At 40.3% G+C, this 14,884-nt stretch overlaps 1 protein-coding gene across 1 annotated transcript in view; it reads right to left on the reverse strand.

Moving 5' to 3' along the window:
- The window catches only part of NCAPD3 (non-SMC condensin II complex subunit D3), a 28,969-nt gene that overhangs the window by 13,110 nt on the left and 975 nt on the right, over positions 1-14,884 (reverse strand). Inside the window, exons 2-19 of the mRNA XM_035555667.2 lie at positions 14,630-14,784; positions 14,054-14,216; positions 13,573-13,757; positions 12,563-12,739; positions 12,084-12,145; positions 11,729-11,816; positions 10,235-10,368; positions 9,445-9,517; positions 8,718-8,843; positions 8,285-8,537; positions 7,708-7,770; positions 7,449-7,532; positions 4,639-4,712; positions 3,615-3,749; positions 2,631-2,851; positions 944-1,135; positions 508-605; positions 260-375 (exon numbers count right to left, since the gene is read on the reverse strand). Of these exons, the coding sequence (XP_035411560.1) occupies positions 260-375; positions 508-605; positions 944-1,135; positions 2,631-2,851; positions 3,615-3,749; positions 4,639-4,712; positions 7,449-7,532; positions 7,708-7,770; positions 8,285-8,537; positions 8,718-8,843; positions 9,445-9,517; positions 10,235-10,368; positions 11,729-11,816; positions 12,084-12,145; positions 12,563-12,739; positions 13,573-13,757; positions 14,054-14,216; positions 14,630-14,784 (2,399 nt within the window). The remainder of the gene's footprint in view (positions 1-259; positions 376-507; positions 606-943; positions 1,136-2,630; positions 2,852-3,614; positions 3,750-4,638; positions 4,713-7,448; positions 7,533-7,707; positions 7,771-8,284; positions 8,538-8,717; positions 8,844-9,444; positions 9,518-10,234; positions 10,369-11,728; positions 11,817-12,083; positions 12,146-12,562; positions 12,740-13,572; positions 13,758-14,053; positions 14,217-14,629; positions 14,785-14,884) is intronic.

Raw genomic sequence — 14,884 nt, forward strand, 5'->3', positions numbered from 1 at the left:
GGCATTTCAGCTGTAAAACAAAACCAAAAACTCTGAGGAAAGACCTCTACAAGGCCATCCTTAGCTAGACGATGCTCTCCAGCAAAATTGCAGCGTACCAAGTAAGACAGCTAAGCAGAACAGACTTGAGTTGCTGCAGACAGATCATCTTTGTTTAGTGAGCTAATCAACCAACAGACTGGAGACAGAAGTTCCCTTCAAGAGAAAGCCCTCCCAAGTGTGAGACAAGCTATTTTAAAAGGTGTATTTTAAGTCACACCTGTGTCTTCTCTGGTACATCTGCATACGCATGGCAGAGCTTCTGCAGAGTTTCTGCAGCTGGGCTAATCACCTCCAGGGGACATCGAAACTCTCTCAGCCAACAACTGATGTTATCTGAAAAGGAGACCACACATAAAATGAGCATTTTTTTAAGCTAATCAACTGCTCGTGGAGAAGAAATAACTGCTAAGCTGTGAGACAAAACCCGAACTCTGCCTTCCACTCTGCAGCTTCTCAGTCACTCACCAATCAGCCTCTCGCAGGTGCTCCTAGGGAGGTGCTTTGCGACATGACTGATGACACACAGTATATGTCCTATAGTGTCAGTGCTCGTGTTCTGCTGCCTGAAAAACAGCAGCGTGGACAAACCAAAATTAATGCTGCGGAACACTACCAAACCACAGTAGAAAAATCCTTTCACCTTGGCTATGTATTATCAAGGCAGACTTGTCAAACCAAATGAAAACTCCAAAAGCTTAATGTAAGACTTCATTACTGCACAAATCTGTGGGCCATTACACCTGCTTCCTAGCTGCACAGACCAGTTGCCTGAATAAAGAATGGTGATCTAAGCAGCACTTTGCCTGTCAAAGGACAGAAAGTGCTCCCTTGCATTCCTCCTTATCTTTACTCCTGCCTCTATCCTGCAGAACGGAGGGAAGAGTTCAAAGCACATGTATACCTGCTGACACTGTCCCAGGATTCAATGACCTTGGAATAATCCAGCTTGGGTGAAGAACCTGCCACCTTAGCAAGCAACATCCAAGCTGGCACAGCATGCTCCGTTTCCACATGAGACATCACGTTATTGATGAAAGTGGAAGAGAATTTTTTCTGCTGGGACCAAATATAAAAAGCTTTGTTCATGTAACGGCTACAAGGAAGAAAGAAAGAAACACAAGTTAAACAAGGAGCGAACAAAACACTTGCTCTTGGACACTGCCAGTAAAACCCAGCATCTCAGTCCAGGATACGCTGGAAAACACAAGAAAGCTGTTATCACTTCACATTCCTACTTCCCAGAATATGTCAAGATTTCCACTACATATTTCACTAGCAGGACTTTTGGTCACACTTCCAGTTACCTGCTCTGATGGTTACAGTTCAGATCAGTTACCAGTCCTACTGCATTACAGAGCTGCCACACAAGCACGAATATAGTGCAGCGTGTCAGTGAGACAGGAGAACTGGTATCACAACGAATCAAGAAAAACATTTCAGCAACCTGTAGCAAAGACTTGCTAGCAGTTTTTATTTGAACACCCATAATGGAACAGGATGCTATGATGTTGAGACACCACAAGCTGCCCGTTTTTCTGTTTAGCCCTAGTTACCCACTTCACACAGAAAGAGTTCTAATATTTATCAAGCTGTAAGGTACTCTAAGGTCATGAAGTAGAAGGTGCCACAACTCTGCAAACTATGTCATAAAATAGCCCAAATTAGATCACTGACAGTGGTACAGATTGGCAAGGCAGCACAACCAGTATCTCATTTTCTATTTCAGAGCTATTATGCCCTGTTGACTAATAAACATACAGCTGTCTTTGATCAATGTTGTGTCCTTGCCATACTGTGTTATCCCATTTCTTTTGCTTCATCCCACAGCATTCTGCAAAAGGCAGAATAACTCTGTTTGTCATAAGACAAGTAACATATTGTACATCAGAATTAATAAAAGGAGATCTTCTCCTTTCTTTATATATCCTCTCTTACTTCTGTCATCGGAACACCTCCATTTAACATTCATGCTGCTATCAACACACCAAGAATAGCAGGTGACATTCCCGTATATGAACGCTAGAGTTCAGGGAGATTGCACAGGTAACAAGAGCAAATAAAAATACTTGACACAAAGCATAACTGCACTCTTTTCACCAGCTGCCAATGTGTCTGTTTGACAGTTCCTCTGTCCTAAGAGCTGGCAGAGCAGCACAAGCAGCTCACAACGTGATAGCTTCCATCCCTAGCAGCAGTATGCACTTACATTGACTGCTTCAAGCTGAAAATTCAAATAGCTTAAAAAAACCCAACCCACCAATAAATTTAGTTTCTTGCCCTTGTGCAGTAGACAGCTCATGCATTTAAATAATACGTAAACTATGATACATAATGGTCTGTGGTCACATGAGGAATCGGAGAGCTGAGAGTATAAGCTCATGCTCCTATCCTAGTCCTCTGGTCAATAGGCAATTTCCTACTATAAAGAAAAAGCTGCACATTCCAATACAATCAAAAGTTTTAAAAAAATACGGATTTTGTCCACGAATGCTAATGTACTAAAGGCAATAAAGACATCCAGGGCACTAGACAAAGTGCTGTTATGGAAATGCCAGCAAAACCCCCAATGTAGAGAGAGAGACACTTACCTCAGCTCCTGGCTCTCTGAAGTCAAGAGGGTAAGGAGCTCCCATGCTAGAGCCTGCTTTTCATCTTCGCTCTGGAACTTCTTATAATGCTTTATATGCTGCAACAAGACCTGATCAAGGCAATCCAAGGCCTTTTCTTGAACAGAACTTTCAGTGTCCATCACAACAGGCACAACTCCGTGTAACCAGGCCTTCTGCACCAGGACGTTATCATGCTGAGACTGAGAGAAACACACTTCATATTAAAAATATTTCTTAGTTATTATATGGTCCTATATGCACAGGTAAGATCAGCAAGGACCTAGAAACCTTGACAGTCATCTATCAACTTTTGAAATACATTTTAATAAGCCAGCATACTGCTCAACTAGCACTGTGATATGGCAGCATATGGGACAAGGGAACAAATTTCCTTGACACCACACAAGGTATGATTGTAACTATGATCAGGCTACCTGGGGTAAAGTACTGTAATACTTTTTTGTTTTCTTTTTAAACCCTATAAATAATTGCAATAGTATCGCAATAAAGCTGTACAGCAGATGATTTAACATTAAAACCAAAGACCTTTGATTAATATCAACCTTACGCTCCAACACTAAGTTACTAAACCTTTGAGAATAAATAGAAGAGGAAAAATATTACAGTGCTATCATCTGCATATTACATCTCAGTGAAGTGATTCAGATTTTCCCCCCTGCTAACTTGAGAAGGCCAGCAACATAAGCATTTTCTCCATGACATATAAATCAACAGTCAGGAATATAAATGTTTCCAACAGCTGGAAGCATCCTACATAAATCACAAGTATGTGTAAGTTACGACTTCAAGTGAAAAGATAATAAAAAAATAAAATGCAGTCATAAAACAAAATTTGGTGAACGAACAACTGACGTGTACCAGATTTGCCTGTGTCCTCCTCATTTCAACCTACACTTCATCCACCTCAGGTCTGGATAAGAGTTCATGGTATTTTTTTCTCACCACAAGGAGCTCTGTTATAGACTGCAAGGCCTGCTTCCGCACAGAAACAGCAGGGTCCCGGCAACGGTCCTGAAGAGTGGACAAATCTTCTGCAGTACAAGGGATCACTTTGTGTTTCAGGATGTTCATAAAAACCTGGAAGTCAAATACCCACACAATTTTGCTGGGAATACAGGCCAAGAGCACTGGGTAACAAATCAAAAATATATTCTACTCCCCATTAACTTCAACTAGAGATTAAAGTATCTCACTGAGAGCAAAGAATAATATTAATAATTTCCAAGTACTGGGCAGAACTTAGTACAGAAAGCATCCTTTCAGTCATTCAGATTTTAAAACAGAATTCTGTATAGAATTAGTGTCACAATTTCCCCTTGAAACTGACATTTCTCTTGCATGACTTATGTCTCTTACCCAGCGATAAAGGGGGGGGAACTGAAAAGCCTCTCAACAAAACAGTTATAAATCCTACACTTGAGAAGCTCAAAACAGCCTGGGAACTGAAGGGGAAGAACTGGGGGAAAGAAGACTAATATAAAGTCAGTCAACAGCAGATGCATATTTAATAAAATGATGAAATTTTCATTGAAGAATCTCTTTTAAAGCTCATGACTTAATTAGAAAGAATTAAGCAACAAGCAAAGCAAGGCATTCCTCAAAAGGATGGTACGTATAACCTAACATCTCTGTTAACAAGGTTGAAACAAAATTAAGCACCCATTATGCCTGAGTTTATAAGGAAGTCACTCAAGTTGAACGGCTATTGACACTTGAAAAGAGGCTCTCTAAGTGATGGAGTAAGTGAATGCCAGCAAGAATACTAGAAAAACTTTTCGTCATCATGCTTGCATTATTTACTTATGAGGAACTATTAAACAAGACCTTTTTAAGGCTTATAAACATTCTGTAGGAATAGCAAAAAACTACAGATGGGCAAACTGCACACAGTTTGTTATTGCCTGATTATTTTAACTTCATTCTGGGTAATCACGCAGAACAAGAACACAGGCAGAAAACACTGTACCTGGAGAGCAGATTTCCTCACGTTGGTTTTCTCATCCCCAACTCTCAGTCTGAGCATGGCCACGATTTCCTTTCCTATCCAAAACCATGATAAAAAGAAATTATAACACCCACCTAGACAGACTTCTCCCCACCATTTTGCAGTGCTAACATGCAGTACGCTGCGCAGAAACAAGGAGGGACACAGCTCTGAACTTGGCTGAGCAATAATTTGTTCCCCAAGGCTTTCAGAGGCAAGAGATTGGGATGGAACAAAGCACAACAAGAAAAAAAAAATCGGAAATAATCTTGGGTTCTTTGCAGCCGCCATTCTGCCAGAGGAAAAAAAAAATCAAGTTCTTTAACTTTGAAAATAAATCCTAGGACTTATTACAAAAGAAAGCAATGTACCAAATCATTCGATACACACAGCAAAAAGAAATTATTTGTAATTTCCAACACATCTATTTTTCTATATACAAGATGTTAGGCTACCTTCAAAGCTTGAAAGCTCATCAGACAAATCATGCAAGGTTCCAACAAAAGTCACAGGCACAAGTAACTCTGCCATCTGTGGGAAAACCACACAGAGTAACCCATAAATGGATACGCCACAGACCCATGATAGATCAATCAACTTGTATGCAAAGAGCTCAGAATGTCTACAACCTTTTCTGAGTTATGCCTCACAGCTCCACACATCATAAAGTACTAATACATGAATTACTCTATTTTACAGAGGGGAAACCACTCCGTTTTGGATCTGACTGAATGCCCTGAGGTTGCAGAATGGCAGATGCAAAAAAGAACCCAAGACTTTGCAAGGAAACCAGAGCACATCCCCCTCACTGAATAGAAAGTTAAACCTTAAGTTTTACTTTTCACAGCCATATTTATACATATTTCTGCACGTTCCCAGGAAAAATACATTTTACTTTATAATAATAAAATATTTTATTAACTGACACACTACTGAATACATAAAGCAACAACTATTTCTCAGCTTTTGAATAATTTAAGTGGACTACTGACAATACTGATTTCAACCATTTTACTCTTGCTTTTAAGGCTTCTATTTATTAATACTTATTAGAATTCTGGCAGTAAAAGATTTCCTAAAAATACGCCAAATCTGGTAACCTGTTACTTTGAGAGATTCATCTGGAGGTCTACTGCGTTGCCGTTAAGAAACGGGATTAGTCACAGGGAAATAACCAACAGTAGTTTGAAAGTAGATTTTTACCAAAGGAAGCAAAGGGGTTTTGATCTGCATGATTAGTACTTTCTTAATTGGCAGGTAACTACAATTGCATCTTCCTCCTGAGAACAGCTTGATGGAAAAAGCACAGAACCTTTTCGCTGCAAGACTTTGCCAAAGGAAAAAAAAAATTCAGCTCCTGTGAAGGTGACCAAATCTGCTAAATTAGTCACACTTTGACAATTGTCATTGATTTTTACTCACAGTGACATAGGAAAAACAAACAAAAACCCCCTGAGTCCTAAATGGCTGAGAACTAGCAAGGGAACACACTGTTTATGCACTGTCGGGCACTGAATATTCTGTAGAGCACACTTCACCCTGCAGATTATCCCTACCCTTCTTATCTCTGCCCTTGTGCATATAGTGAGTTCTGAATATCCTCGGCTAAGATCTATTTTGCTTCTAAAATATGAGCTGTTTGGTCTTCATAGAAATGCAAAATGAGCACAGGCATAAGCCAAACAAGTGTGTGCCAGACAGCTTTGCTAATGCACCTTGACTGACTCTGAGAGCACTGTTTCTCAGCTATCCTCTTGAGCCACAGACAGCCTTTCTTCATCCAATCCTTTTCTTAATTTGTTTTGCCAAGTGCCAAGTGTATGCTCAGCTGGGTATCGGATACAAAACCAGGCATCCTCTGCCACACAGAGCCTGCAACTAAACAGGGAATGCACAATACCTTAAGTGGCCCGGAGGATGTTTCTATCGGAGAAAGCAGATTAATGAAATTTATCAGCAAAATGTTTTAAAAGAAAGCTTTCAATAGAGAAAATAGGAGCCTGGCTCCTGGAGATAGGGAGAGAGATCCCACATGAAGAGCAGCGTGAGAAATGTAACAAAGACACAAATGCAGGATGCGAACTAAGCAGTACATTGAATTGTCAGCAGTTCAAGAGAGGTGAGCAGCAAGAACCGGGAGCAAAGATACGAGCAGAGGCCTTAAGGTTAGGAAGAAGAAATTTTACGTTGAAGAGATTCAAAGAAACATCACGGTCACAAAAGCCAACTTCTATGCTGATTTCATGCCATCAAGAAATTAGAACCATCGGGTTGACATTCTGCATCAGTCCATTTAACCTCATGCTTTGCTTTCAACTCCAGCCAATAGCTGATGCTGCAGAGAATTAAATTCTTCCCTGCATCACAGAGCTAGACAAAGGTGCTGTGTTTTATGCAGCGAAAATATATTAGTTCTTTGTGCACTGGAGCAAGAGATTTAATTACCCTTAAATTTATGGAGTTACAAGTATTATGTCCCACATCAATTACCATCCTTTTTGGAAAGGATAAATTACCTGCTTTTCAACAAGTGTTGCTACCACATTAGTACAAATGAACATCAGTATTTCACGATTAAATGTATTTTCCAGACTTAAGTGGAAAGTGGAAATAGTATTTCTTTATCGCTGGCACTTCCACCCCCTTCATCACCCATAAGTGGTTTTTAACAGCTCTACAGAAAGATCTCTCTGCTTTCCTTGAAAAATGGACAATGAACACACTTCAGAAAATCTAATTTCAATTAAAGTTTTGAAAAGCTATCTGAAAAGGCCAGTATAATTTTGATGTACCATCAAGCACAGCAGTATCGTTGCCGCCTGTCAGCTCAATAGTTTTGAAAGTCGATAGGGTCTTCAGTGGATTGTTGGATGTAGCTGAAAGAAAAGTTCAAAGTTTAAGAATAAAAATGGCTTACGTTCAACTCAGCAACATGGCTCATTGTTACACAGAGAGTTTCGTGCATGCCCTATGTTTTATAGGTACACATATTTTTAGAAAATGGCAAGCCAAGAAAAGTCTGAGGCTTATCATAAGAGAATGACTGGATACCTTCTGCACTGGTGATCAAACTTGCACTGTTTGTGTTTGCTTCCAAGGCTGCATGGTCATAGGCTGCCAAAAAGAAATAAAAAAAGAAATTAAATGAATAGTTTTCATTCAGGATATTCTGTCATTCCAAATTTTTTCAGGCAAGTGATCTAACCATTGGATGCCGTATGCACACTTCTGAGTTGCGCCATCTGGCCTTTACCAAACCTGAGGGAGTTCAGAATGCCAATCACGAAAAACCAAATTTAGCAGAGGTAAAAGGCAACTCAAGACTTAATCAACTGATAGACAAGAATTATCTCTTTCTAAATGTACAATTTCATTTTTTGGTAAATATCTGCCGAAGATATCTCATGCAGGAATCTATTTAGAGCAGATATATGACAATGCATGCCTTCCAAATATAAGGCTTCACAAGTAACAAGACTCATCTATTACTTCTCTTTATGACACAACACACAAGGGCACTCAGTGCAAATTTCAAAGAGCCTGACAACTAGTTCTACTGTCTCCCAATAATTACTCCCCAGAAAACTCCAGAAATATTTTAACTATTTAATTTACCCATAATACTTACAGCCTTGTAATAAATCCTGTATACTATCCAAGGTAGCAGCACCTTTCATTTCCAGACAGTGGGCAAAACTGTTTAAAGCTTTGCTACGGACCACAGGTGCTTTGTCTGAACACCGGCCAAACACCATGACCTGTACTAAAAACTTATGCTTTAGAAACTTCTGCTGATCCAGAGACAAGGAGAGGCCTGAGTTTCTCTCTGGCATATCCAACAAAGCTAAAGCTACATCAAGAGCAAACACTCTGTAGGATATCTGAAAGAAAAAATGCACAAGGTGCTCTGTTAGTATAAGCAAAGACACAGGTTTTACCTACTCAGTTTATCAGACTCTAGGTTATCAGCAACAACTATACTATTCAGTACTGCTATTGAACTTTTCATCTTCACAGTACTGCTGTAGCTGAACTCTGGAACAGTAAGGAGATGTACTTACTTTACTGTTGTGTGAGTATTTATAAAGCCAAGCAATGAAGTCAGCAAACTCTATACACGGGAGTTTATTCAGCAAATTCACCAAGGCCTGTGCAGCATATGTGCGATAATCAGCCTTATCTGGGACCTGAAAAACAGGAACAATCGCACATTACAATATTTCAACGCTCTGCTCTAGAAGCCAGAAGGGCATTTTACAGCATAAGAGAATTATTTGTTTATTTAACGAGACAACATGGCCACATTCAGGAAGCACTGGGATAACAATCACAACTTCCTCGGTCACTGCTTCAGCACTCACTCACACATGCAAAGTAAATTCCCCAAAACAGTGGTGGAGCTTGGATTAAATCAAGAGGCAGTGTTTCTACATGGCAGTCTTCAGATGGTTAGCTAAGAAAGAGCTCTCATAATCCTCATTTTCCTCTACTAAAACAGTGTTAAAAGCAACTGCAAATTTGGAAAGGCCAGAAGTAGGGTACAATCTATTGTAAATGAGGGGAGGAAGAGTCACTATTCTCCTAGGATGTGACAAGATTTTGAAGACATCTGAGAAATCCAATAAAGATTCACACACAATGTGATCGGCCTGTAAAGAGATTTGCAGACAATGAAAATATTTTAATTCCTTATAAAACATGATGAAAAAAGGATCTCCTAACTGTTACAGATACCGCAATATATCCATAGACAAGTTCTTCAGCCCAAGATACACCAGAGTAGCATACCTTGGTGCAGATATGTTGCAGTAATATTCGAAGAACAGGAAAGGCAACTTCTTTCAGCTCCTCTACTACAGAACTGCGCAGAAGAAAAAACAAGCACGTTTTAATAAGGCTGTTTATATAACAGAGCAAAAATCAAGTATAGGATGTTCCTTTTGAAATGCATTCTGAAAGTCAGGAAAGGTGCACATTCTGGAATCACTTGTGCTAGTGTAAACGATACGGTCAGAGAGCAGACCTACTTACTTTATACATAAATCTGCCTTTGCAGGCAGAAAACATTTCTTCCAGTACTTTCCTACAAGTAAAAGGGCAATATGAAAAGCTTCTTTATTCTTAATCTACTTATTAAATGTTGTCTGTGGATCTCTGCACAAACTATACTTTTGAAAAACACAGATCCCCATGAATAATCAAAGGCAAAACATCTTTAAAGCAAGAGAAAGCAAAGAAATAAAGAGAAATGACCTCCTTATTAATATTTTATCTTCTTCACAATAATAAACTACAAAATAATAAGTTACAAAACCTGAAAAACTGAAGACACAAAGCAACAAACAGAAAGTACCTCCCTTCCACTCGTTGTCACTTTTCTGTCAAACAGCTCCTCATTTTCCCTCCAACAGCAAGTTCAGCAAATTCTCATTACACAAATTTTAATTAAGCCCCAATTGCACAAACTTCAAAGTCAGTCCTACTTTGTCTCAACCCTTTATCAACCAAAGAGTAAAGGAAAAGCAGACAGAAGAGCAGACATACCCAGGAAGGGTAGTGCCAGAGCTCTGTACTTCACCTGATGAATTTTACAGCCTGATTCCTGGCACTGATCACAGCTGATGTGATTGCAAGAACCGGGCGTCTGGAACCTGCACCACCTTCCACCATCAGAATGACATTGAGGATTCGTTGGAAGACACAACGAAGAACCTGGAAGGGAAAGATTATCTTCAGGTTCATCTTTAGTAGCAACTGGAGCAGACAGTAGCATTCTTAACCAGGTTTACGAAATAATTCTCAACCAAACAAGCTTCAGTCCAAGTAACAGCACCTGACAAAACATGACCTCTGGCAGAATAATTCAGAAAGGACCCATCAATACACACAACTTCCCTAGCTGTAATGTTCTCATACATGTCCAGTAAACACCTAAGAGCTTCCTGACAACATCTACAGATCCCCTCCAAAGCAGTGGACTTCAATTTGCCAGAAAAATTCGGAATGTGAGAAAATTCTTTTTTTTTTTCCTTTTTCTTCTTTTTTAAACAGAAGACATCTTAAAATAAACGCATGTTTTTCCTGCCATGTGCACTAGAACTTTAGGAGTTTCCTCCCAGCCACACTTTTGGGACCACAGCATGCCTTGTCATCTTGATGCTCACTGAGCAGTCTAACAGGAGAGACAAGGATGATGAGGTCGGTCTGAAAAAGGGAATGACTAGATCTTGATACTACAAATACAAACTGTTGTTAAAAGCTTGTGCTGCATGGAGAAACCAAAGCAGTTGAAACACACAGGTCTAAGGCTGCTAAAGCCAGGCAGCTACTCAGGTACGTATCAAGTTAGTCGTACTAAGCTCCAGGCTTCCTTGACTAGATGGCTGCCCACACCCTGGCTTGCTAGCTCAAAGCTAGCTCAGGTGGTTAATGCAAATTCACCAAGCACAGCAGCACAGTCACACCCAGAGTTCAAAAGCTCCATCTATAGGAGCAGCGCACACACAGGTAAGCAGGAGATGACACATCATGCTGGAGAACTTAAAATAAAAATGTAAAGCTGTAGACGGATTTCTGGTAGAACTGGATGTTCCATGATGACACAGTGTTCTCTGAATTAGCATCAGCCCTGCTTACCATCATCTGTGCATAACGCTTCCCCTGATCCCATCATGCTTCTCTGCTGCACAATCCAATGCCACAGCACACTACAGAAATAGTGCTGGAGCTCCACCTAGCAGGGGACAAGAAAATCCAGGCAAAGGCAGTAGCCTGGAGTTCTCTTTTTAAAGATTCAAAGATCTAATGTCACTGCGGCTATCCTCTGCTTTCAATTCATTTGTCCAAAATGTCACTAAAGCCCAGGACATAATGCACACGAAATGCATCATCCTACAAATAAAAGGAAATACGCACTGGGGCAGAAAAAAGCATCTTGGCTGACATGGCAAACACACGTACACATGTGTATGAAAGTACAAATACACAAGCAAAATGATGTGCAGAGAACGAAGGAAATTACTACTACTTTTCAATAAAGCATTGAGAATTCTAAAGACTGTCCAACTTTTACCTTATTTTCAGTACCATGCAGAGGGGAGCACAGTAGCCACAGCCCATAATAGGCCAGCTCAGGGATATATTTGGCTTGATTAACGTTCCTAAGCAAAAGAAGGCAAAGAGATGTCTTAATCTCTCATCAGAGAAACATTTACTACAACTGTTACAATTAACTGCGCTCACTGACTGGAAAACATTCAATAATCACTAAATGTTGTTTACTTTTAGCTAGGTGGAACACGTTCTAATTATCTCTTGTGAAAGAAATCAATGCTTTCATTTTGGTATAATCAGGATAATAACAGCACAAACACTGAGGGCTTTACTTCTCCAAGGCACTGTATAAACATTCAGAATTAATTGCTCACATTGTTGCTGAAAACTCGAACTCATGTTCCACCGGCTCAAAGTTTGTCATTTCAACAAAGATCTGCAAAGAAAGAAAGCTAAGCTTAGCTGATTCACATGAGGACACGATGTGCAGGCCTGCTTGGGTGCCAGAGCAGAGAACGTGAGCTCTGTAAGTCTGAAACCATGGTCCCTTGCATGACGCAGAACATAAGCAGACCCCAAAGTCCCCAGGCTCAATATTGTGTCTTTCCCCGGGGTACAGTGAGGGTTAACACCACAGAATGGAACGTGAATGGCCCAACTGGCACCAGACAGCAAGCACTAAGCATAAGATACAGACACAGAGCAGGTACCCTGCCCTGAGATTTATAGAGAACAGTCTGTTCAGGGGACCAGTTTGTGAAAGGCAGGACTGCCAACACTCCCGTGTCCATAGAGTGTTCTGCATCGAGCTTGTGGTGGAGGACTTAAGGTCCCATGAGTAGAATCTTATTACCTGCAGGCAGTTCTGCAAACACTGAGGTTTTTCTTTTAGGGAGAACCTACGTAGAAGTCTTATGAAGTTTTTCAAAAGAAGAAGGATTGATTTGCGAACTTGAAGAAGATCATCAGTTGAAAAGTAAACCTCGTCAGGGTCCTCTTCCTCCTCCTCCTCCTCTAGTATCTCTTCCACCTGTATTGGTAGAAAAAAGAACTGTCTTGTCCCACAGCAGTGACTAATCTCTTTTGCACATTTTGGTGCTTCAGAGTTCCCAGGCTAGGTCCTACAGTATTTCACATCCAAAATTCTAAGTCTTTTCGTTCAGATTAGTTAAATGCACTTAATAATGGCAAAAAAAAAAAAAAAAAAAAAAAAAAAAACAGGCAGAAGGATGAAAGTTGGGTACAATGCAAGAAAGCTCCAGCAGAGCTTATCCTCATTCTGAAGGTTTCAAATGAGAAAGTCCATCAGAACTGAAGACAATTATTCTAATATGACAACTGAAAATTCATCTTCTTCCCTTGCTTGTCATGACCCCTGGCACCAATATTCTCTTGGGATTTCTGATGTGTGATCCTCGGTTCCATTTAAAAATCACATAAGCATCGGAATTGGCAGCTGAGTACAGCTAACCACAGCATTCAGCCCTTAACTCCCTATCAGTAAGGAAACTCGAATGCTGTTTGCAAGCTTGTCACATACGAACTTGCAGATGTCCTGAAGATGATGATATAAATTAGCTTCTCCCTTTGCTACGGAGCTTTCTAACAATATGTCACAGACAAATAAGCTTTACTTTTCTATTAGTCAGCAGCCAAAGAACTGAATTGAATCATCAGACCTCTGAAATTCCTAACAATAGAGGAGCAAAAGTACAGACCAACTGCTGAAGAAAAGGTTAAGCAAAAGAAAAAAAAAAAGGCCGAAAAAGAGAAATATCACGCTGATCTAGAACATAAATAGCTTGCCAACAATTTGCTCATTAATAGAGATTTTTATCTGAAGAGACTACACAAGCATCTTACATTGGAGTTCCTATTCCTGCTTGGCTTTCCTTTCTTTCTATTTCTTCTTGCATTGGTCTGAGAGCTTTGAGCATGAGTCTTCTTTCTTTTCCTCATCAGGTTTGGTTCTTGAGGCCAGCTTTTTCTCAGGGTTTGAAGACATTTATCAAACATCACTATGTGGAACATCTGGCTAGCTATGCTACCTGCCCAGAAAAGAAAATATGAGCCACCGTCTGGACAAAATACATAGAAAGCAGAAAATCACCTGGCCATCTCTCCATTTGCTTTTACATGAAGGAGATGGCAAGGACAGAAGCATTGTCCTGGGAACCTAAGAAAGATCAGTAGGAGAAGAAAAAGAATCATTTGAACAAAACCTGTTGGTATCAGGTCCTACAATCAGCAATGACATTCTCCAGTGGTATCACTACCCGACTGCCCCCTTCCAACAAGGGATCATGTTTTATCCAACAACAAGGAGGTGCATCCCTTCACTCACCTGGGATTTCGAGCAACAAGAAGTACAACCCAGCTGCATGAAGAGCATAAACCCTCTGCTGCGCGTTAGCTCTTTTATCCAGGCCCGCTTGGACAAAGTGGTACAACACAGCCACAAGAGCATTATGCGAGAGGTTGTTTTCAGCAAACAAGGCCCAGATACTCTAAGGCAAAATACAAGAAGAGCAGTAAGAAAACCAGCAATGACCTAGCCCTCTACAAGGACACCCACTCAAGAAAGACCTCAGATAAAATGGTTATCACAAAGGGCTTTCTCATGCTGTACTCTAAAAATTCTTGTGAGCTATACTGTGGCAAGACATTTCCTTCACAGTTACCACTAATATTTTAACAGTTGCCACTGCAACCAACCACACGTACGTATTATGTTTAACAAAAAAAAATACACAAGTGGTTTCCTGTGAAACATTCTGGTGTGTATGCCAGACAAGAGTTTTCTGGTGCAGTCTCTCAGTATATTTTTATAAAATTCAAGCCAGGATAACCTTGAATAACAGCAAAACACAGGACCTGTGTCTTTGCTGGGCAGTACGCAGCCCGGTGTGATCAGCCTTACCCGTCTGTTCTCATTGTCCACAATGGAGAACGGAGATAGAGCCTGGTAAAGCCAGGTGAAAGCGTTCAGCCCATCTTCTGTGATCTCCCTTTCTATCTTGGGGTCCAGAGGTTCAGTCTCTGTGAAATCTAGGTCCCAGACCGTGTTCACCCAGACTACAAGAAATGAAAAAAAGAAAACAGATGTGAAGTTTCTTAAACAAACACATTGCATTCCAAGCAACACTCCAAAATAAATGTGGAATACAACTATTAC

Source organism: Cygnus atratus, chromosome 22 (assembly GCF_013377495.2).
Source record: "Cygnus atratus isolate AKBS03 ecotype Queensland, Australia chromosome 22, CAtr_DNAZoo_HiC_assembly, whole genome shotgun sequence".
NCBI lineage: Eukaryota > Metazoa > Chordata > Aves > Anseriformes > Anatidae > Cygnus > Cygnus atratus.